This window comes from Rattus norvegicus, chromosome 5, assembly GCF_036323735.1.
Source record: "Rattus norvegicus strain BN/NHsdMcwi chromosome 5, GRCr8, whole genome shotgun sequence".
Lineage (NCBI taxonomy): Eukaryota > Metazoa > Chordata > Mammalia > Rodentia > Muridae > Rattus > Rattus norvegicus.
In genome coordinates, this window is record NC_086023.1 from 165,404,435 (window position 1) to 165,428,456 (window position 24,022).

The window sequence follows — 24,022 nt, forward strand, 5'->3', positions numbered from 1 at the left end:
AGAAGCTCAGCTGGGAGCGGAGGGGTGTTTCTTCTCCACCTTGGGCACACCTAGAAATAACTTGCTCCCTATGGGAGAACTAATGGATACCCTGCTCCTGGGCACTTGGATGGTGGGGCAATGCGAGCCCCGGCTCCGTTAGACAGAGTGGGAAAGGCGGCTGAAGACACACAAGACACTCCACTAATTACTGCCTTCTCCGTAAGACAAAAGCAAAGCTCTTAGGAGCCCGCTGGAAATAGTGTATACTTATCGACACACATTTCCCAGGGTCTAAGCTGAAGTCCTCCGGCCAGACCAGACCCTGAAAGCTCGCTCAGCAACCCTGTAGCAAGAGCCTGGGCAGGTGGGTGTGGATAAACCCTTCGGTTTAGCAACCGGGAGGGCCACTAGGGCTTCCCAAGAAAACTATCTGAGATCCACCCGAGGATTGGGTCAAGGACTAAAAGAAGAAATAACTCACATGCTGACCAGTGAAAACAGTACGAAGAGAGCAAGAAAAACAGTTGTAGGACAGAGCCAGGGAAACAAGAAGTTAAGTGCAGAAAGAAAGCGCTTTGAAAACGGGAAAGACAAAGCAGAGAGCATGATGGAGCCTGAAGATTGCGTCCTCAGGAATCCAGGACCGGAGATAAGGAGCTAGGAAAAAATGCACCAGGGATTAGTCAGGAAGGACTAAGTCCCACAGCGGAAGACGGATCGGACTTCCAAGCCTGGGTATGTTTTCGGTTAGCCTCTCTTGGTTCAAGGGCAAAGCTAGGGATGGAGCGGGAGCGAGCCGACTGATGGGTAGGGAATCGGGGACAGGGGGAGGGGGTGGACCGGGGAGCGCGCACCGAACTGCTTCGGGTTCCAGTGAAGTAAACAGCTCGTCCTCCTAAGCAAAGCGCGTCCTCCTCGGGAGCCCACTGAGGGTCCGGCATCAAGGGCGGCAGGAGACACACCCAGGATTTCATCCTTAGAGACTCACAAAAAGATGAAACTCAGCACCACCACCCCCCATCACACTCAAACACACACACACATACACACACAGACCAGGGAATCCCAGGCAGGCTCGACCCTGTGTGAGACTCAGCCTCTCAGGCGGGGTGCTGGAAAGCATCCTCTGGATGCTCCTACCTCTCCTAAGCTCCGCCACCCTGGAACCCTGATGAACTCCCACCCTGCCCGCCCAAACCCAGGCGGACAAAGCCGGGTATTAGGCGGGGCAGAGCATCTGGCCAGTTAGGGAAGGCACAAGGACCCCAAAGACTCCCGCACAGGTGGGTTTCGTACCCGGTGTTGGTGGCAGGGGCGGGCTCCGTCTCCCTGGAGACAGTTACCCAGGGGACACGGCGGGAGGGTCCCGAAGTGACCGGAGGGCGCCAGCCTCCGGGCGGCGGAGTGCAGCCGGCAGGGCCTGAGGGCAGGCCCCGCCGCTCGAGGTGGCGGTGAGTGAGCGAGCGAGCATCCGCGGAGGGGCGCGGCTCGGGGCGGGGCTGAACAACGGGCATGAGAGGGCGGCCGGGTGGGGCGAGGCGGGCGCGGTCAGAGGCGGAGCATCCCAGGGATGGGGCGGGAACAGAGGCCGCCTCACCACTTCAGTCTACTAGTATTAATACCCCATCTAGCACAGCACTGCAGGAGGAATAGCCGCGGGGCGGGCACTAGGAGGTGGAGACACCTTAGCCAGGGGTTAAGGCCAGAGTCTTTAGAGTTTTCCCCATCTCCCCATCCTGGAGCCTTAGAGCAGCCGTGTGATTCAGGATGACAAACATAAGCTTCCCGTCCTAGATCTCTTAACGCCAGCGGATATTAGGCACTATTTATAAAGAGAGACCTAGTCGTCTACCCAGTCTCTTGTCTTAGCTTGCTTTGTATTGCTCTGATAAGACACCATGACAAAAAGCAATTTGAGCAGAAGAGGGTTTATTTGGCTTACATATGCCTGGTCACAGTCCATTAAGGGAAACCAAGGCAGAAACTCAAGACAGGAACCTAGAGGCAGGAACTGAAGCAGAAGCCACAGAAAAATGCTCTTACCAGCTTCCTCAGCCTGCTTTCTCAGGACTGCTTGGGACCACCTACCCAAGAGTGTCACCACCCCTACTGAGCTGGGTTCCATCAATCATTAATCTGGAAAGTACCCTCCCCCCCAGACTTGCCTACTGGCAACATGTGAGAAGTATTTTCTCAATTGGAGTTCTTCTTCCCAGATAACTATGAGTTTCATCAAGTTGAGGAGAAAACAACAACAAAAAACATGGATTCAGCCCTGTGGGTTTCCAGGACATCACCTGGAAGGGCAGAACATTCAGATCTGGGTCGGACTTGGAGCTGTTGTCCTCAAGTATCAGGCAGTCCCCAGTCTTGACTCTGGGCTCAGATCTGGCATGCTGGTTGTTCCTAGCAGGTGGTCTGCCCATGGGAGATCCCCACATGGAATTAGAAATAAGTGATTTACCCAGACTTTTACTCAACACATCTAAGTTCCTTACAAAAGCAACGCTGTACTAGGGCTGAGGTTCCACCCAGGAAGCCATACGGCAGGTACTGATTGTTCTCCCTGGAGCAGTGGATGAGGAAACCCAGGGCACCCTCCCATCTACATACGATCTGCACAGCCTTTCTGTTTCGCTTCGCTTTACTACTGGGCTTTGTGTGCCCAGCCTATTTAAAGATTTTTTTTTAAAATATATGTGAATACACTGTCACTCTCTTCAGACACACCAGAAGAGAGCAACAGATCTCATTACAGATGGTTATGAGCCACCGTGTGGTTGCTGGGATTTGAACTCAGGACCTTAGGAAGAGCAGTCAGTGCTCTAACCACTGAGCAATCTCTATAGCCCACCCCCAGCCTTTTTAAAATTATACACACACACACATATATATTTGAAACAGGAGCTCCCTGTTTGCGATCCTGGCTGGCCTGGAACTCACTATGTTGACTAGGCTAGCCTCGAACTCACAGAAATCTGCTTGCTGCTACCTCCCGAGTTTTGAGATGGTCTCACTCAGGTCACCTAGACTGACCCTGAAATCCTCGCCTCCTCAAGAGCTGGGACTGCAAGCCCAGTTCACACGGCTTTTTGACAGCAGTGCTAGCATGGAACCGGTTTGACTTCGCACTGGCCCCATGAACCACTTCACTTGCTTTGTCTGGTCCTCTTACACTGTTCTTAGATTTAAGCCTTTGGGGAAAGTGGAGCTCAGAGGAGGGAGGGGCTCTAGGCCCACCACCGCCCCAGATGAGGCTAGTTCTCACTGGTTCTCATTGCTGAGAGTCTGAGGAACGTCCCAGAGTTAACAAAGAGGGAAGAAGACAAAAGCTGGCCAGAAGTTCCCAGGAATCGCTAAGCGCAGCATGGGAGGACTAGGCTGCTGAGATGGCCAGGATGTGGGAGGTCCCCAGCCAAGAGTCACAAAGCCCAGGCCAGGAGCTTCCCACGGCCCCCAGCAGCTCTGCCTGGAGCACCCTAGAAGGAGAATTAGGCGGGACAGGATGCAATTCATCTCCAGTACCATGTCTAGATGTCTTTAAAAAAAGATATCAATGGCTGAGCTTCATGGGGCCAACTTAATCCCAGCTCTCGAGCAGGGAGGCAGAGGCAGGTGGATCTCTGTGAGTTCAAGACCAGCCTGGCCTACACAGGGAATTCCAGGACAGTCAGGGCTATACAGTGAAACCTGGTTTCACAAGACAATTCCCCAGGCATATACATATATGTTTGTGTATTAACATGAACAGGGAAGGCACATATTGCCCTAAGGCCTCAAGCATCCAGCTGTGTAAGCCAACCTCTGGATCTTTGGAACCAGGACCACTGGGTGTGGCCAACCCGAAGCCCTAGGGTCCCTGACCCGGGGAGTCTCCCCCTTCCCTTAGAGTCTACAAGCAAATCTGGGAACAGAGCTACCTAAAATCTCCAAGGTATGAAGTCTGGTTCTCCTAGGCCACCCAGATTAAGAAAAGTCATTGCTCTATCTTGAACAAGTAGACAAGGAGGGAGGAAGCCCTCCACCCCCACAGGAGCCAAGTCCTTGCATAGTGTTACCCCTCCCCCCAATTCAGCTCCCCCTACCAAAGCATGGGTCTGAATGGACATCAAGCTCAAAGACAAGATGTTCTTTAACAATGGAAGCCCGTGACTGGTTTGGGGTGTAAACAGCGCACGCAGTCAGGTACTAATTTCTCTTTGAGTCCCAGAGGAAAATATAGGATTTCTTTGAAACGGCAAAACCCACAAAAAAGACGACCTATGTATATCACAGAAATGTGTTCAAACTATGCTGGCAAATACAGGAAAGATAGGAACCATTTTTAAAAAAAATTTAAAAAGTCCAGAGAGAAGGCTCAGTGGGTAAAGGTAAAGGCTTGCCTTGCAAGCTGAACAACCTGTGTTTGTCCTGGGGCCCTTCTAATGGTGGAAGGAGAATGACAACTTCACGAAGTGGTCCTGTGACTTCCACACGTGCACAGTGGCACGTGCCCTACTCCCAATGACAATAATACAATAAAGTTAGAAGCCAAACAAAGTCTGGAGAGAAGCCAGGCTTGGAGGTGCATGCTTATAAAACTTAGGATGTAGAAGATATATCCATTGTTAACCTCTGACTCCCACACGTGCGCACACACACACACACACACACACACACACTCATCTAGGAGTTTCATTACTGTCAAAACTCAAGTGTAAACAGAGAAAATTAGATTTCCTCCCCTCTGTTTGCTCCAAAAGGAGCCAATTCTCTGCAAATATCCTAGCCTAAGAACCGGAAACCAAATACTTCCACTCATGGGAGCCCTTGTTCCACTCAAGAAGTTTATCGGCTCCATCCATCACTCCTCCCCCTCTCGGTCCTGACACTTCCAGGTCACCAAAGTGTGACACAATCTTGCCTCTTGTAGCAGCCTGTCTGAATCCCCACTGCCTTCCCTGCAGGAGTCCTGCAGGCTTCTTCCTACTCAAAGTGGCAGCTGCATTCCTAGGTGTGCTCAGATAAGACAAGAGAAGAGACTATTTATGCTTTTAAGCATTGACAACTTGACACTGTGTAGGGTCACCTGAGAAGGGGGAAGGGGTAGATGTGTGTGGTGGACACAGTGTAGGGTCACCTGAGAAGGGGGCAGGGGGTTGATGTGTGTGGTAGATTATCTAGACTGCCCAGCCCACTACGGGTGGCACCATTCCCTAGACAGGTGGTCCTTGAGCTATATTAGAAAACTAGCTAGGCATGAACCTGTGAGAAAGCAAACCAGAGATGGGGAAACAGCAAGTAGCATTTTCCCATGATTCTTACCTTACTTCCTGCTTTGACTTTCCTCAATGAGGAACTATGTGATGACTATTCTTGGTTGTCAACTTGAATACATCTGGAGCTAGAGACATACCTTTAATCTGGGGCACACCTTCTGCTGGAAACCTATATGAACATGGAAGAAGGAAGCTTCTTTGTCTGCTTGCTCTCCCCTTGCTAGACGGTCCATTCTTTCCCAGGTTTTAGATCGGCAGCTCTCTACCTTCCTGACACAGTTCCTTGTTATGCTGACCCCCAACCATAAAATTATTTTTGTCGCTACTTTGTAACTGAAACTTTGCTACTGTTATGAATAGTAATAATGTAAACACTTGTTTCCCAATGGTCTTAGGTGAGCTCTGTGAAAGGATCATTTGGGGGCTGGGGATTTAGCTCAGTGGTAGAGCGCTTACCTAGGAAGCGCAAGGCCCCGGGTTCGGTCCCCAGCTCCGGAAAAAAAAGAACCAAAAAAAAAAGAAAGGATCATTTGGTCACACAAAGGGTTGCAACCTACAGGTTGAGATCCACTGAATTAGAGCCTACTTCTTTGGGATTCCAGCATATGCTGAAAACTAGTGAGACATCAGCCTTGTGGACTGAGCAACTACTGGATTGTTGGACTTTCTGTTCACAGCCAACCAACATTGAATTAGCTCGAGTACAGCTGGTAAGTCACTTTAATAAATCATATATCTATATCTATATATACATACATTTATGTGTATATACACACACATACATATATACACATATATACATAAACACATGTGTATATATGTATATGTATGTATATGTATGTATATATACATATACATGTATAAATAAATGTATTTGTGCATATATGTATATATACATAAATATATTTATATATACATATATATTCATTCTATAAATTCCGTTAATCTGAAGACTAATAGACAGACTAATAGACCTCCTAACGATGCCACTCCCCGGTAACCAAACATTAAAATATATGAGCCCATGGGGGCTATTCTGACTCAAACCACCACAGACTTTACCCTCTAAAATAAAATAAGCCCATTCTTTCCCTAAGTGGCTTTTGGTCATGGCGTCTGTCACAGCAAAGAATGAAAAGCACCACAAGGATAAAGTCGGGGAAGATCAGATGCAGCTACGGTAAAGTGTGTTAAATGTGTTTTAAATTCTAATCAGAGGGCTGGAGAGAGATGGCTAGGAGGTTAAGATGTAGTACCCATATGCATAAAATAAATAAATCTTTAAATTCTAATGGGAAAACAGGAGGGCAGTGAAGATTTATCCATCTTAGTCAGGGTTTTTCTCGCCGCAGCGGAACACCATGACCAGAAGCCAAGTCAGGGAGGAAAGGGCTTGCTCCGCTTACACGTGGAGTCCATCACTGAGGGAAGCCAGGACAGAAACTCAAATGGCACAGGAGCCCAGAAGCAGGAGGGGATGCAGAGGCCATGGAGGGGTGCTGCTTACTGGCTTGCTCCCCGAGACTTGCTCAATCTACTTTCTTTCTTTTCTTTTTTTTTTTTTTAAGATTTATTAGTTTATTACACTGTACACCATAGCTGTCTTCAGACACACCAGATCCCATTACAGATGGTTGTGAGCCACCATGTGGTTGCTGGGAATTGAAGTCAGGACCTCTGGAGGAGCAGTCAGTGCTCTTAACCACTGAGCCATCTCTCCAGCCCTCAATCTACTTTCTTATAGAACCCAGGACCATCCACAATGGGGTCCCCCATTGATCACTAATTGAGAAAATGCCTTACAGCTGGGTCTCAGGGAGGCCTTTCCCCAGCCAGTACAACTGACCCCTTATCAACCTGACAGACACATCGATATTAAGCTACAACCCCTCCTTCCTTATTCCTCCCGAAGATCTCACATTAAAGACAGAAGTTTAAAGTCCCAGTTTTTTTTTTTTTTTACAAATTCAAACACACTAAAATTTCAGTCTCTTTAAAAATGCTCAATCTTGGGGTTGGGGATTTAGTTCAGTGGTAGAGCGCTTGCCTAGGAAGCGCAAGGCCCTGGGTTCGGTCCCCAGCTCCGAAAAAAAGAAAAAAAAATGCTCAATCTTTTAAAATCCAAAGATATATATTTTTAATTCAACCGTATTTCATTCTCTCGACTGTGGGCTCCAGTAAAATATCTTATTTCAAGATGGAAAAAAAAAAAAAATCAGGGGACAGTCACAATCAAACCAAAGCAAAACCAATCTCCAACCATCCAATGTCGGGGATCTAGTCGCTGTCTCCTGGGCTCGTCCAAAGGACTTGGGTCACTTCTCCAGCTCCCCGCTCTGCAGCACACACAGTTTGCTTTCTAGGTTCTCGGTGGTCATCCCACGGTACTGGCATCTCCTAAACTGCTGGGGTCCCTTGCTGCAACTGGGCTTCGGTTTTACCAACAGCATCTCATAGGGTCTCTTTCCGGGGCCAAGCCTCAATGTCTCTGTAGGACCCCTTCAATCCTTCACGTTCACCTCCCCTGGCCTCTCTCAGTGCCAAGCCTCAGCTGCTCTCCATGACCCCTTCAAGGCTTCAAAACAAGCACCACCTGGTGACTCTTACACTCCAAGCTCCGAGGCCAGCCTGAGGAACAGGCTGCCTCTGGAACAGAGCTTCTGTGTGTTAACTCTCAGGAAACACCTTCCAGAAGCTTTCACCTCACTGATGCTGGTTTCCTCTTAATCACTTAATTTCTCAGCTCCAACTGACCAGCACTGAGTCTCCCAGCAAAGCAAAGGTTTCCTTTACAAGTTCTGGTATCTGGTTAATCAGTGATTCTTCAGCCCCAGACGCCCAGAATCACAAATTCTTCACACAAAAGCCTGGTAAGAGTCTTGGCTTCCCTCTGAAACATCACAAGGCAGGCCCCCATCGTCTTCACGGTGACTTTCCTAGCTCAAAATTCCAAAGTCCTCCCACAATCCTCTCCAAAACAACACAGTCAAGTCCGTCATAGCAATACCCCCTCCTGGTAATCTGCTTGTCTTAGGGTTTCTATTGCTGTAATAAAAACCATGACCAAATAAATAAATAAATAAATAAATAAATAAATAAATAAATAAATAAGGGAAGAAAGGGTTTATTCAGCTTACACTTCTACTTTGTAGTCCAGCACTGAAGGAAACCAGGACAGGAACTCACTTACGGCAGGAACTGGAAGCAGGAGCAGATACTGAGGAGTACTGCTGACTGACTTGCTCCCCCTGGCTTGCTCAGCCTGCTTTCTTATAGAACCCAGGACCACCCTGGGATGGACCCACCCACCATGGGCAGGGCCCTTCTCCCCTTGATCACTGACTAAGTAAACGCCCTACAGCTGGATCTCATGGAGGCATTTCCTCAACTGAGGTTGTTTCCTCTCTGATATCTTTAGCTTGTGTCAAGGTGATGCAAAACCAGCCAGTTCCGCCCCCCCCCCAAGAGACAAGATTTTTATATTTATTCACATGACCTCACTATACTGTTTTGTTTTGTTTAGAAACAGTGTCTTCACTTGTGTTTGCCCCCCAAGCTGTTTTCTTTTTTTTTTTTTTTTTTTTTGGTTCTCCTCCCCCCCCCCCCCCCCCCCCCCGGGGCCCAGGGCCTTGCGCTTCCTAGGCAAGCGCTCTACCACTGAGCTAAATCCCCAACCCCCCCAAGCTGGTTTCTAATTTAAGTGTCAGCGAACCAGCTGCAGCAGCTCCCTGAGTAGCTGGGACCAGAGGTGCATGCCTGTCCTGTGCTGCTCTGTTCTTGATACTTTTACCTAATTACAAGAGTCTTCTCTCTCCCTCCACTTCACACAGTTTCATTAAGCTTTGAAATCTCACCCTCCGGGTTAACTCAAAAAGTCACTCAACTGTAGTTAAAAAGCCAAGTTAATTAGGACCTGAAGCTTCCTTCTCCTCTGGGGTAAAGTCCCTAAGCTCTGACCACAGGTCTGTCTTAATTGAGGCTCCCAGAGTTTGTGACTCAGGGCACGGAAGTGGGTGGGCAGCCGAGGAAAATGAGGCTTGTGTAGGCGTTGTTCATTCTTTCAAGATTCTACCAAACAAAACAAACAAACAAACAAAAAAGAAACCACTAGTGTTTCCGGCTCTGGAATAGACTTGTCTTTGAAGACACCTGCTAAGCTCTCCTCTGCTCAGTGCTTGGCCCAGGACAGGAGCAGCAGCACACGGTGGGTGACCTTGGACTCGGGAACAGGGATCCATGGCGCACACAGGCAGCTTCTACAAGTATTCACAGGGGAGTCTCAGGTTCCCAGCCCAAGGAACCCTGGGAACCTGAGTTTTGTGTCATCCCTGAGTGGGAAAAAGTGCTCTGTTTGTGGAAAAGGCCGGCTGTGAATTCCTATGGAGGGGAAAGTTAGAGTAATGAGCTGAATGAACAATGTTTCCAGTTCCTTTCCAAAGGGCACCGGGGTTTGTTTCTGGACCTAATTTTCTAGAATCATTTTAGAGATGTGTTGTGGCAACTGCTGGGGTCTTTTTGTTTTGTTTTGTTTGTTTTTTAAATGAGCCTGGCAAAATTTAAGCTAAACTCTGTCACAGAGCTGTCCTTAGAGAGCAGGTGACCTGTGGGACGGCAGGAAGCACCACCCCGCTCACCACCCCCACGCCCTCCCACACACACCCAGCCCCATGTTAAATACCAGTTAGCAGGGAAGTACTGTCATGGATCAGGCCTGTGTTAAAAGCTTGATCCTAGCCTGGTGCTGTAATCTAAATACACCCACCCCCTCCATCTCCACCTCTCCTTCCCCTCCCCCAGACACATGCTGGCTCACAACTGCCTGTTGTCTAGCATCAGGGGATCTAATGCCCTCTCCTGGGCGCCTCTGTGGACACCTCCTTCACACACATGGTGCACATATATACTCCCAAGCTTACATACATGCACATAAAATAAATAAATCTGAAAACTAATAAATAAATAACATAAAACTCAACCACCAAAGCTTCAGTAAGGTCAAGGTGCTGGAACAGTGGGGTGTGGAACCTCACACCCGAATGGGGGTGTCGCACCCCAGGACTGTCCATTCTCAGCCACCTAGAAGCAAACACTTGTGCTGAGCAGATGGACACATCACAATACACAGTGTATCTTCACGGTGCTGTCTCAAGAGCCTGTGGATTGGATAATAGGTATCAAAGACCTCCATTGTGCTGGTTCTGCTATGACAGCAGGCGAGCACAGCCTACGAGGCGGTGGTATCACATAGGCTGGCTCTGTAGTGTTGGGAATCCTGGATGAGATGTGTGGATCAATGTCTATATGCAGGTGAGCCGTCATGTGCTATTTCCTGTGTGAGAGAGCACAGTTTTATGTAGTCCCTACCTGGGGGGTCAGGCCGACACCTCTCTTTATTTTGTACTTTTTCTTCCTTATTTGTACGTTCCAAATTTTTATAAGTAACTTGAATTAAAAATATATACTATAGGGGTTGGGGATTTAGCTCAGTGGTAGAGCGCTTGCCTAGGAAGCGCAAGGCCCTGGGTTCGGTCCCCAGTTCCGAAAAAAAGAACCAAAAAAAAAAAAAAAATATATATATATATATATACTATACATGTGCAATGTCACGGATGGCTCTATAAATATTACACATGTAATATAAATATAATAGTGTATTTATTATATAAAATGTAATAATATAATATTAAATAAAATTTAAATATATTTAATAGTAAATATATGTTTATTATATATACTATGTGCACACACACACACACATATATATAAAATCTAATATGCACTACAGAACACATCAGTCCATAACTCTTAGAAGACGTGACCACCTCCATATCCTTGCAGTATTTAGTATCTTTTAAAACTTCTTTCTTTAAAAATAAGATTTATTTATTATATATAAGCACATTGTCGCTGTCTTCAGACACACCTGAAGAGGGCATCAGATCCCCATTACAGATGGTTGTGAGCCACCATGTGGTTGCTGGGAATTAAACTCAGGACCTCTGGAAGAGCAGTCAGTGCTCTTAACCGCTGAGCCATCTCTCCAGCCCCAAGAAATATTCTTTATAGTAAAATAAACATACAAGCATCGCGGAAGAGAATGTAAAATTAATGTCAGTTTTAAAATAGGGCCTGAAGCTTCAAAGCAAGGTCACGGTGGGGGCGGGTCGATGTCACGGACCCTGGTTATACAGAACATCTCCTCTGGCCAGAGGAGTGGCTGGGAAAGTTGGAGAAGATTGGTTCATCTGGGTCAAGGTTACTTCCAGCTGCTCAACCTTTTCCCAGCTCTTTCCCACAAGCCTCGTGCCCGGGGATCCCGCGCGCGCGGCCGCTTGTGAAGTAGTCCGCCCATGTGTTAGAGCTACAGACAGACATCGTCTGGGGCACACTATCGAGTTGCAAAAGGCTGACGCTCACACCACACCGTGCGAGCTTCAGCCATAACGTGTGGCACGCACGCCTGTTGTTCGTGCACCATTCCTTGCCACAGCGTGGGCCCCTAAAGATTCAGACTTCAAGTGGCAGAAAATGTAGAGTTTTTCGTGGGGCCGTAAGCTGTGCGAGGTTCAATCATATCTGACCATCAGAACCAACCAGTGAAACTCCGTGAGGCCCAGTTTTTCAGACGAAACCTTGTCGGCTCACACACTCATGGAGTTCACATAACATGTTAAGTATCTAAGTTTGTGAACCACCTGCCTCTTGCTAGGTAACCTAGGTTAGCATCGAACTCCCGATCCTCTTGCCTCAGCCTCTTGAGTGCCAGGATTACAGGCGTAGGCCGCTATGCCCAGTCTACCTGTCTAACTCTTTTTTGGATTGCATTTACCTATGTATATGTTTGTGGGTACAGACATGAGAATGCCACCGACCGGGTGGGTGGAAGTCAGAGGACAACTTATGGGAAACTATCCTCTCTTCCCACCATGCATTGCTAGGGAACAAATCAGGCCATGAGACTCGGCAGCGAGCATCCCTACCCACTGAGCCATCTCACCAGCTCTCGTTCTTTCTCACACATTTTCGATGCTAAGGATCAACTCAAGCCCAGGACCTCAGGCACACTAGTCAATTGCCCTGTCCCACTGAGCTAAATTGCTAGCCTTCATCTGTTTAATTCCGAGGCCCTTGCTCTGAACACTACTATCAAGGAGCTGTTTCCATCTGCTGTCGCCGAGCACTGCCCACCAGACACCGAGCACTGCCCACCAGACACCGAGCACAGCCCACCAGACACCGGAAAACCTTGGGTGTCTCAGACAATGGCCACGCGTTAGATGTGCCTCACTTAGCTGAACAAAAACTTCAAACCACATTTGACTGGTTTCCAAATGACAGGTGAGTCACCTCATTCGAATACCTGTCCGGGCACACCACAGGGAGAAAAGTTCCCAAAGGATGATTCACCCCTGACGCGGGAGCCCCCAGAAGCAGAGGCACGCGCTATCCTTTTGTCGACTCGGAAAGTAAAGGATATTTACCTCTTTGGAATTGTTTTTAGATGGAGAAGTAGGTGGGGAAAGCAGGGGGTTTTGGTGGGATTCCCCTCAGAAGAAATTTTCCATGAAGCAGACTAGGTGAGAACAAGGTCCTAGTTATATATTCTTCCTTCATCAGCAGCTGCGGGTCAGTCTCAAAGAGGAACGCCTGCGCATGCGTTCCGCGCTACTCCCTGCCCACTTGAGGCTGCCTGGGACCCACTGGAGGTGAAATCAGGGGCCTCTTCATTCTAGAAGGCTTCAGTGGGCTGGAGAGACAGAGATGGCTCACGAGTACGTATTGCTTTTTTTTTTTTTTTTTTCAGAGCTGGGGACCGAACCCAGGGCCTTGCGCTTCCTAGGCAAGCGCTCTACCACTGAGCTAAATCCCCAACCCCACATATTGCTTTTGTAGAGGAACCGAGTTCAGTTCCCGGGAACCGTGTCAGGCAGCTCACGGCTGTCTTGGAGCTCCACCTCTGATCTGATGCCTCTGGCCTTTGAGGGCACACACCCACTCATCCACCCACGCACACCCACTTCTAAAAGGAGCGAGCTTTTAAAAAGTAAAATACCGAGCTTTAGGAGAGCTAGGGGTGTAGTTCGGTAGTAGACAGCTTGCCTAGAATGTGCAAAGCCCTGAGGTCTGTCCCTAGCAATGAAAACAGAAACAAAACAACAACAACAACAACAAAAAAGTGTATATGGAGTGGAGCAGGTGTCCTTCAGGAACTGGCACCATGGGCAAAAGGCCGGGCTGGTGCCCAAGCCCTAGGTTCCGGTTTCTGAAGTCTCTGGGTCATTCCTAGGCCTACTTCAGTTTATCTGCTTTGAGACAGAGTTTCCTGTAACCTAAGTCAGCCTCAAACCGGCTATGTAGGCAAGGGTGACCTTGAAATTCTGATCCTCCTGTACCCATCCCCCGAGACCTGGCATTGTAGGAGTGCACCACTGGGACGGGCTTATGCGGTGGTGGGAACAAACAAACACAGGCACGAGAAGCAAACACTACCTCTTAACATCCCAGCCCTGACCTGGGCTTCTCAAACCGCACAATGGGGTGCGTGCTCGCAAACAGTAGAACAGTTCCCAAGATGAATTCTGCTCCTGACAAGAACCATTCATAACCCTTATTTGTACTTTCCACACCACAGAGGCTGCAAGACCACAGGGGACCCAGGCTCAATCAGCCCAGGGTCCATCAAAACTATCTACTCTGGAAGGCACACATGGCCCTGCCGCAGGCTTGTTTAATGCCCCAGAACCACCACCACCCAAATCCAGCCAGAGAGCCAAGGATTAACCAAGAGGACAGTCCATTCGGACAGAAAGGCTTTGCTGGCCCGCCCTCTAAGATCACCGACCCCCCCACTTGGCAGCTGATGATGCCTCTGTGGAAGTCACTCTCCCTTTGGCTTAGGGGGTCTATCATTTCTCCTTGTTAGAGCGAGATGAATCTTGAGAGCAAAATGGCAACTTGGGACAAATGATAATTGGGAACAGCTGACACTGTGTCCCTGGCACTATTAACCTAATTTGTCTCACATAATCTGCCTTGGAACAGAGCCCATCAACTCTGTTTTACAGAGTTTAGAGAACGCCTGAGGAGTCAAGCAACCTATCAGAGGCCACTCAGCCAGGAAGCAGAGAGAAGAAGGTTGCAATGTGAACTCGGCCACTCCAGAAGGCAAGCTACTTAAACTCGCTAGCAAAGAACTTCATCGTAAATGATTACCCTTGAGAGGGTTAGCAAGACCTGTCTCTCGGTGATATTCAGTGATGGAGAGAGGGTCTTGGAGCTGTGGTATATCGGCCTCGCTTCTAGAGACAGACACATTGTCTCTGACATAGTCATTCCAGAGTATGAGGAAGGCCATGTGCCTGAAAACTTCAGTCACAGATTTAGGGATAGGGACTGTGACGTGGGCGGGCAGGTCTGGAAGCAACATAAGGGTCCCTCCCTGAAGGTTGCATCAGAGCCTATGGCACCCCGGCTTTAGAGATGTATGCTGCACCAAGGACCACTAGGGTAGGAAGTAACATGGAAAACTGTTAGGTTACAACTCGTAAAAAGTCAATTACAGGGGATTAGGAAGACAGCTCAGTGGGCACAAGTGCTCACTGTGCAAACACGAGCCCCTGAGTGTGAATTCCCAGCATCCATAGAAAAGCCGGCCATGGTCAAGACAGCCCATAAGTCTGATGTTGGTGGGGAGAGAGATAAATGGATCCCAGGAGCTCAATGGCCGGCAAGTCTAGAGAAAAGCCCAGGTTCATCTAGGGACCCTGTCCTTTTCCTTTCTTTTCTTTTCTTTTCTTTTCTTTTCTTTTCTTTTTTCTTTCTTTCTTTCTTTCTTTCTTCCTTCCTTCCTTTCTTTCTTTATTTTTTTTTTTTTGAGACAGGGTTTCTATGTGCTGTCTTGGCACTCCCTCCGAAGACTAGGCTGGCCTCAAACTCACAGAGATCCTCCTGCCTCTGTCTCCCTAGTGCTGGGATTAAGGTCATGTGTCACCACTGCCTGGCTGAGACTCTGTTTTAAGGGAATAAGGGAGAAAGAATGGTAGACAGCCTGTCTTCTGGCCTCTACATGTGTGCACCTAAATACACACACACACACACACACACGCACACACACACACACACCCCACATGCCTCGCTGGGCATGGTGAGTGAAGCCTGTCATCAAGGAGATCAGGAGTTTAAGGCCATCCTCGGCTATGTAGTGAATTTGAAGCCAACCTTAGCTCCCTGAGACCCTGTCTAAAAGATGAGGCCATATTATTGTATATTACTGGATTACATGAGGTACCTAGAGTTGTCAAGGTCTTAAAGACAAGAGAGCAGTTATCAGGGGCTAAAGTGGGGAAGGGGGAGTCCATGCTTGGGGTAAAGGGGGCTCTCCTAGCTCCTTTTCAGATATCATCTGCCTTGCTGTGTCTGGCTCCTTTACCCAGTCATGAAATTCTAAAAACTGATATTGCTTCTGAGGCTCAGAAAGGTTAGGCAGTTAGCCCAAGGTCACTCAGCTTGGAAGAAAAAGGACTGGAAAGATGGCTCAGTGGTTAACAGCACATCCTGCTCTTGGAGGGAACCGGTTAGGTCTCAGCTTCTATGCAGGGCGGCTCACCCTACCTTAACTCTAGCTCTAAATGGGGTATGATGCCAGCACTGCCCACACATATACATACAAATAACTAAAAAGCAACAGGAAGAATTTTTTCGTCATTTTTGTTTTTTGACACAGACCCTGGCTGTCCTCAAAACCTCCTATGTAGCCTTAGGCTGGCTTTGAACTCGGAGACTCACCTGCCTCTGCCTCCTGCGTGCTAAAAGTAAGGTATGTGCCACCATGCCCAGCAAAATTATTGTTTAAGAGCAGCCGACGCTAAAACTCAGTCCTGGGCTGAGGACTGCTACTCAATGAGGGAGCTCGACTCCCAGGAAAAGCCTGGATTCCACACTCTGTGGAGCCACCCTGCCCTCCCCTGCGTGGTGACTGCTTCATCCTCTCCCCTATGCAGACACCGTCTCTTCCTCGTCTCAACAACAGGGAATGTTTTCCCTTCCCTGTTAAGAACACACTGCTCCAGCCTCCACAACAAGGAAAAACAATTTCCCATGTAGAGCCAAGGGAACAGAGTGGCCCGGCAGGGCCCCTGGAGACGCCCTCATCCATCACGCTCCCTCTTGATTCTGCATTTTAGCTTCAGTAATGGGGGCTCCCCAAATCCCTTCAAACACCACAAGCCACATCTCATTGAATCTGCCAGGCAAATTACAGTTCCCAAGGAGGACATGGGGATTCAGCAGCAGAGAGGGGCGACGGTCACCACCTCTGGCCACAGAGAAGGCACCAACCTGAGACAGAGAGGGGTACAGGAAAGAGAGGGAGGGAAGTGTACACAAGGGCTCCCATCCCCTCCCTGGGAGTCTCACACATGCCTCTCAGAAGAACTGACTAGAAAGCTGATGCTAGTCACAAAGCCAAGGAAGAGGAAGCAGAAAGGATACTTGGGACAGCATCGATCACTGGGAACTGAAACACCAGTCTAGGGTCACCCTGCAGAAGAGGCAGGGCAGGGCATGAGTAAGAAGATAACACCAGCGTCTTCCTTGGAAAACGTATACAGATTCCTCCCTTTGCTCTGGTGAGCCGGCCAGTGGCTCTCAGGGGTGTCTCTGCCCTCGAATCTCGACATTGATTGAAAAAAAAGTTCGTGTTTATGTACATGTGTGCATGTGTGTACAGGCTGGACAAAGACCTCGGTACTGTCCCTCAGGAACACCGTCTGTTATTTATTTATTTTTGGTTTCAGGAGACAGGGTTTCTCTGTGTAGCCTTGGATGTCCTGGAACACACTTTATAGACCAGGCTGGGCTTGAATGCACAGAGATCCACCTGCCTCTGCCTCCAGGATACTGGGATTAAAAGTGTGCACCATGGGGTTGGGGATTTAGCTCAGTGGTAGAGTGCTTGCCTAGGAAGCGCAAGGCCCTGGGTTCGGTCCCCAGCTCCGAAAAAAAGAATCAAAAAAAAAAAAAAAAAGTGTGCACCACCACCGCCTGGTAAGACAGGGTATTATTACTTAATATTTTTAATATTTTTGCTGGGGGGAAATGGTGCACACCTTTCATCCCAGCACTTGGAAGGCAGAGGCTGGTGGACCTCAAAGTTGGAGGCCAGCCAGCCTGGTCTACAGGACAAGTTCCAGGACAACCAGGGCTACACAGAGAAACCCTGTCTTAAAAAACAAGAAACAATACCTAGGAAGCGCAAGGCCCTGGGTTCGGTCCCCAGCTCCGGAAAAAAAGAACCAAAAAAAACCCAAAAAACAAGAAACAAACAACAACCAAAAAGAAAGAAAGAAAGAAAGGAAGGAAGGAAGGAAGGAAGGGAAAAAGAAAGAAAGAAAAATGAAAAACATGATTTTTTAAAAATTTACATGGATGTGTCTGAGTGTATATGCCTTGAGTACAGGAGCTGTGGAAGCCAGAAGGGGTGTTGGCTCCTCTGGAGGGGGAGTTACAGGCTGCTGTGAGCTGTCCCAGGTGGGTGCTGGAAACCAAACTGGCTCTCTAGAAGAGCAGAAAGTGCCGTGCTTCCCTGACTCAGCTTTCCAGCCCATCATCATCATCATCGTCACTGTCATCACCACCATCATCACCACCACCACCATCATCATCACCACCACCATCATCACCACCACCACCACCACCATCATCATCATCATCATCATCATCATCACCACCATCATCATCATCACCACCACCACCATCATCATCATCACCACCATCATCATCATCACCACCAGCATCATCATCACCACCACCACCATCATCATCACCACCACCATCATCATCATCACCACCACCATCATCATCACCACCACCACCATCATCATCATCACCACCACCATCATCATCATCACCATCATCAGTGCACAGTGTGGGACATGCCACAGCACACACATGGAAGTCAGAATACAACTCTGTGGAGACAGTTTCCTCCTTCTACCTTTATCTGGGTTCTGGGTCATCATACTTGCATCTTTGGGCAGCAAGCACCTTCTCCTACCGAGCCATCTTGCCAGCCCAAGACGGGGTTTCTCTTCGGCCTAGAGCTCACCAATTAGGCTTGGCCTTGGCCTGCTGGTCAGTGAGTCCCTGCAATCTGCTTCCTGTCTTTGTATTCCCGCTGTTGGGACTGTTACCCAGCAAGCTTGGTTTTCATGGATGTTTCTAAACATGGGCTCTTTGGCTAGTACTCAGGTAAAGCATGTTTCACCAACCCGGCTCCCCAGCCCTTGAGAAAGTCATACATAAGTTAATGGATGACTTTATGACTAATGACTTTAATTAGTTAAATGGCTTTCACTAACGAAGTTCAAAATGACTCCCTCCCGCACCGGTTCCTCCAAGAGACACAGCAAGCCACACAGACAGGAGGAGATGACCATTATAAGGACAGAGGCATATGAGTAAGGAGGGCCTCTTGGAGCTACTGACAGCTAGGAGAGGCAAGGTTTACCCTAAGGTCCTGGAGGGGACATGGACCTGCTGAGGCTCTGACTTCAAACTTCTGGTTCCTGAATAGAAATCTGTTGTTTTAAGGCACAAAACTGATGCTCCTTTGTTACAGCGAGAACCAACCCAGCATCCCGATAGGACCTGAAACCCCAAGCAAAGGGCTCTCCTTTTGGGTCTCTCTCCCTCTGCTCTCTACTCTCCTCCAGTTCTCTACAAATGGAATTAATTTTCCCTCAGGAGAGGCGCTCCTGGTTGGAGCTGGCCGCATCCATCTGGCTGACCAGCAGCTCAGAGCCAACACACCCAGGACAGGAAACAGCATCCTTCCAAAGCACCCTTCTCCAGCAGCAGCCTGACCCTCACCCATCCTCAAAGCCTTGAGGCTTTGTGTGCATATTCAACCGGAAGGGGAGCTTTCTTAGCTCCCAGGGACGGCCCTGGCCCTGGGGGAGAGCAGAGCGAGCTGTATTTTGGTGCACCCCACAGAAAGTCACACACAGTGTTTGGGTGCCAAGAGAGATTGGGGAGGTTCCCGGTTGATGTTTTTTTTCCACCTTGAAACTGGCCGTGGTTCTGAGATGATGGCTGGGGAATTCCACCAGCCTCTTCAACGACCATTCATTCAGTTTGATCGTTGAACAGCAGGAGCAAGCAGAGACTTGCAACGTCCGCCGATTCCAGATAAGCTGGTGTTTTTCTCACTGCCCAAACAAGCCAGGCTCCTGCTGTCCTGCAGGCTGGCGGCTAGTCATTCATTACTGCGACACGTGCCCTATTCAGGGTTCTCCTTGCCCATCCTCCAGGGGCACTTGCCTTCCGGACCAGCCCTACTATCAGACCTCTTGGGAAGCACGGGTTCCCTGGGGACTCACTTTCTTAAGGTCCCGTCTTAATCAAACATTTGCTGGGGCGCTGGACCCACAGAGGCGAACTGGGGAACTGCTCCAAACAAAAAATAATTTTGAAAAGAGCGGTCAAAGGGGGAATTGCTTCATCCATTGTACATTCACTTCCCTCTCCTACCGTGCAGTTAAAGAAAAACACAGCGAAGCAGGAAGCCACCTCTCACCATCCGCGACCACTCTGGCTCCTCTATTTGTGGATCCCTGTCCCTCCCGTGCCCATCCCCGGAAGCCTGTGCTTTCCCTACCTGCCTTGTCCTTAGCATTGTCTCTAGTCCTGGTGGGACCTTAGTGAGCATCAGTTCAACCCAGCTGAGCCAGAGAAGGGATGGAGCCCACAGCAGATGTGTACGTACACCCGGCAAGTTTGTCCCTGTGGGAGAATTAAACAGCCAAGAACGAGCACGGTCGAACCTCTGGTGTCAGGGATGAGAACTGGGATTATGATTTTACTTCTTCCCACGTCCCTTTGGAGCAGATAGTGAACCACTCCTGACCAAGGAACACCTCTCTCTCTCTCTCTCTCTCTCTCTCTCTCTCTCTCTCTCTCTCCCTCTCTCCCTCTCTCCCTCTCTCCCTCTCTCCCTCTCTCCCTCTCTCCCTCCCTCCCTCATCCCACATATATTGAATACTGTGTCCCAAGTCTCAGAGTCTCAGAGGGCATTTGGGGGCGGGCTTCTTCAAGTCTGCTGCAGAAGCCCCACTGACTGGTGAGGCTGCAAGCTGACAGGACCCTGCTCCTGGCAGAGACAGCTCAGAAGACCCCAGATTCCATCCGCAAACTGAAAGGGGGGGGTGTTAAGGGAACTAGACGAGGCCCCACCCAGTATGTGAGCACTTCACACCCTGACATCGCAAAGCCCATTCCCAGCCTCCACTCCAATTCCAGAGTACCCGTGTCCTCCTCTGCCATTAGTCCCGTCCTGGGTTCTGGAGCCATGAAAGTGAACGGCCACCTTAGTAATAACCCCATCCCGGGGCCCACAAAAGGTCATGCTGGTCTCTCTATCTCTTAAGGATGAGGTGCAGAGGAGGAAGTATAAATAAGAACAGGAAACTAAATTTTTAAAAAAAAGGGCCCCATTCAGGCTGATTTACCGGCAAGAGTATTTTTTAAAAGAAAGGTCCGGAAATGCAAAGCTGGAGGCGGTTTTGCCGCCGTAACCCCAGCTCAGCCGCAGATCTGTAGTGATCTAGCCCTCCCTCGCCTGGGTCCAAAACTCTGCGGCAAGCAGCACAGGCAGTGGGGGGGGGGGGGGCCCAGAAACGTCAGTGTCTGCCCCTAGCCAGTCCTGACCCTCCGTGAAGAGGCTAGGAGGACCGCAGGGCCAGGCAGGGTGCAGAGGATCTTGTCGCTCCCCTGTCCCAGCGCCTGGACTGGCAAACCCTGCTGGAGCTCAGCCTCACCGCACTGTCCAGATGCCTAGAACACAACACGGACCTCACTGCCCGGCGGGAGAGCCCCTGTCCGGAGATCAGGGCGCACAGAGACAGGTGTAGGGGAGATGCTGGTACAGGGGGATGCGGGCACAGAGGACGTGCAGAACCCCAAGGTAGCTCAGGCCCAGGTCCCCGCAGACTGGCTCCAGAGGGATCCACTGTCCACTTGCCTGACACCAGGAGGCCCCCAAATTCAAGGCGCACTGGCTGTGCGTGCTGGGAGCGAGTGGGAGAGCTGCCCCGCGCTCCCGGAACCCCCTTCCCACCTTCTAACTCAGTCTTCTTCCCACCTCTGCCATGAATGAATCCCATAGAGAGCACTTACCGGTCCAGCGGCTGCGCCCGCGGAGCTGGCAGCCCCGAGGCAAGGAGCGAGTGAGCTAGAGGCGGGGCGAGCAGTGGGACAGGGCCGCCTACTGACAGTCCGCACACTCCACTTCCCACTTTGTTTCCTTTCTACAGATAACAGGAAAAACAACTGGTCCCCTACGCCTCTCCAGCCCCGCCCCAAGCCCAGCGGGCCCTGCAAAGAGTAGCGCCGCAGGTGCCTCTTGAACCCCACAGAAGCTCGCACTGTTCAAAAACAAAGTCTTCTCTTGATGCAAAGCCCATGGCCAAATAAAGGTCCGGAGAGCCCTAGGCACCGCCACAGTCACTCAGAAAACAACAACAAAGCAAAAACAAAACCTAGACCGTCTGGGAGTACGACAGGAGGGGTGGCTGCAGTCCTGAGCGCTCTAGCAGCCAATTCAGAGGAGTGACAGAGGCAGTCCCCAAGTCTCAAAGGTCCTTTAAGAACATCAGCTAGGGGGTTGGGGATTTAGCTCAGTGGTAGAGCGCTTGCCTGGCAAGCGCAAGGCCCTGGGTTCGGTCCCCAGCTCCGGAAAAAAAAAAAAAAAAAAAAAAAAAAAGAAAGAAAGAAAGAAAAAAGAAAAAAAGAACATCAGCTAGGCATGGTTGCCCTTGCTTTGAATCTCAGCACTTGGGCAGAGGCACATGGGTCTCTGTTTAAAGCCAACCTGGTGTAGCAGTGGAGTTCCAGGACAGCTAGGGCTAAAGAGACCCCATCTTGAAAATAAAAAACATCCAGTGTTTGGCTGGGTGTAGTGAAGCATATCTTTAATCCCAGCACTAGGGAGACAGAGAGCCAAGCAGAGTTCAGGGCATCCTGTTCTACACAGTGGTTTCCAGTCCAGCAGGTGAGCCTGACCCTGCCGCCTGTCTCCAATAAACAAACAAATCCCGTTGACAGTCAGGCTTCTCTGTAATTACCAGGGCTCCCTACTTTTAGGATCACCTGGGGAAGGCGAAGCTCGCTTAATGATCCTTTTCAACTCTGGCCGGGAACTAAAGCACCTTTAAAAACAAACAAACAAAAAAATTTTTAAAGATAAGGTCTTACTATGTATCCCTGCCAGACCTTGAACTCACTACATAGACCAGGCTGGCCTCAAACTCAGAGATCCACCTGTGTCTAGCTTTCAAATGATGTGTTTAAAGGCCAGAGCCACCATGCCCACAGAAAACTCTTGCTATAATTACTTTGGTGGCCTTCAACATGCTTAAGAACAGCTCTACCAGGAAGCAAGTCCCACTCCCATGACATAGTTACTATTGTTCCTATGAACAAATAGGACTGACCTGAGTCCTACTTGGGAACAGGCTTTTTCTAGAGTCTTCTAGAAAGGTCCCACAGATACAGTGCGATATGGTTGGAGACTGGCAGGTCCTTGCTCCCAGCCTCTTTGAGACTGAAGGGTCAGGATCAGGATCATCAGAAATTACTCCATTTCTGTCTGGGAAGGAAAGAGGATTTGCTGCAAGTTACTGTATGGGCGGGGGATGTCTCAGAGGGAGGCTGCAGGCTCCAGGCATAACTGGAGACTCTGAGGGGTTGAGTGGAAAGGCAGGTACCATTCAGGCGACTGTTAGATCTATTCTGAGACGTCCTCCTCACTAGGACATCCAAGCTCACAGCCTGACTTCCACTCTATGGGATCTGATGATGGCAGAGGTTTCCACTCCAGCCAAGGAGAACCCCGGCAAAGCGAAGGGGAAAGAAAGTCGCAGGGAATGTGCTGGTTGAGACCACACACTGTGCCAACACCAGTCCTGAGGCTGCTTTTGGAGAGGCTGCGATTTAAACACTGCTCCTGATAGAGCTCTTCATGAGACAGTCAGATGAGGAATACATTTGCTACTTCCAAAATGCCTTCCTGGGAGCTGGGGATGTGGCTCCGTCGGTGGAGGGCTTGCCTAGCATGCACAAAGTCCTGGGTTCGATCCCAGCACGGTAAACTGAACACTGTGGCAGATGCCTGGCGTCCTAGCACTCAGGAAGTGGAGACAGGAGGATCGGAAGTACAAAGTCACCCCTCAGCTGTACAGCAAGCTCAAGGCCAGCGTGGGCTGCGTGACAACCTGTGTCTTAGGGTTACTACTGCTGTCATAAACCACCACGACCAAAGGGTTTTAATTCGGTTTACACTTCCACATCACTGTTCATCACCGTGGGAAGCCTAAACAGAAACTTAAAACAGGACAGGAATCCGGAGGCAGACAAGTGATGCCAAGGACTTGGAGAGGCGCTGCTTATTATCTTGCACAACCTCTTTGATCTCCCAGTCTTCAGTGGTCACTGAGGCTGCCCCTTCCACCAATGGCCTCTCTTGGCTTCCCACAGAGCTGAGCCTCAACTGCTCCCCACAATCCCTAGTAGCACCTGGGTGACTCTCACATGACCAAGTTTGACTGCCAGCACAAGGTATAACCATGGCTGCCTCTAAACCACAGCTTCTCTGTGCTCTCAGGAAACACTTCCCAGAAAATTCCATCTCCACAATGCTGGTCTCTTCTCAATCACGCTAATTTCCTGGTTTCAGCTGACCAGTAGCATTTGTCACAGTAGCACAAAGGTTTCACTTCAGCGGTGTC

At 49.5% G+C, this 24,022-nt stretch overlaps 2 protein-coding genes across 23 annotated transcripts in view; one reads left to right on the plus strand and one right to left on the minus strand.

Moving 5' to 3' along the window:
* The window catches only part of Pik3cd (phosphatidylinositol-4,5-bisphosphate 3-kinase, catalytic subunit delta), a 48,627-nt gene extending 26,441 nt beyond the window's left edge, over positions 1-22,186 (minus strand). For 9 of the 22 annotated variants that reach the window (XM_063288141.1, XM_039110505.2, XM_039110504.2 and 6 more), the window contains exon 1: positions 21,414-22,186. The gene's annotated coding sequence lies outside the window, so the exon portion shown is untranslated. Of the gene's footprint in view, positions 1-836; positions 1,128-1,278; positions 1,746-5,286; positions 5,410-19,896; positions 20,022-21,413 lie in introns of those variants that run through there. The other 13 variants (XM_063288133.1, XM_063288137.1, XM_039110495.2 and 10 more) reach the window with 11 other exon arrangements.
* On the plus strand, positions 223-19,577 carry LOC120103039 (uncharacterized). The gene is made up of 3 exons (XM_063288663.1): positions 223-717; positions 5,800-5,950; positions 12,365-19,577. The coding sequence occupies exon 3, from the start codon at positions 17,667-17,669 to the stop codon at positions 18,336-18,338; it is 672 nt and encodes a 223-aa protein (XP_063144733.1). The 5' UTR covers positions 223-717; positions 5,800-5,950; positions 12,365-17,666; the 3' UTR covers positions 18,339-19,577.
* Positions 22,187-24,022: the final 1,836 nt, after the last annotated feature.

Bases quoted from the DNA above. Each gene is read 5' to 3' on its own strand.
- LOC120103039 (XM_063288663.1), top strand. From the start codon at position 17,667: ATGTGTCTGAGTGTATATGCCTTGAGTACAGGAGCTGTGGAAGCCAGA.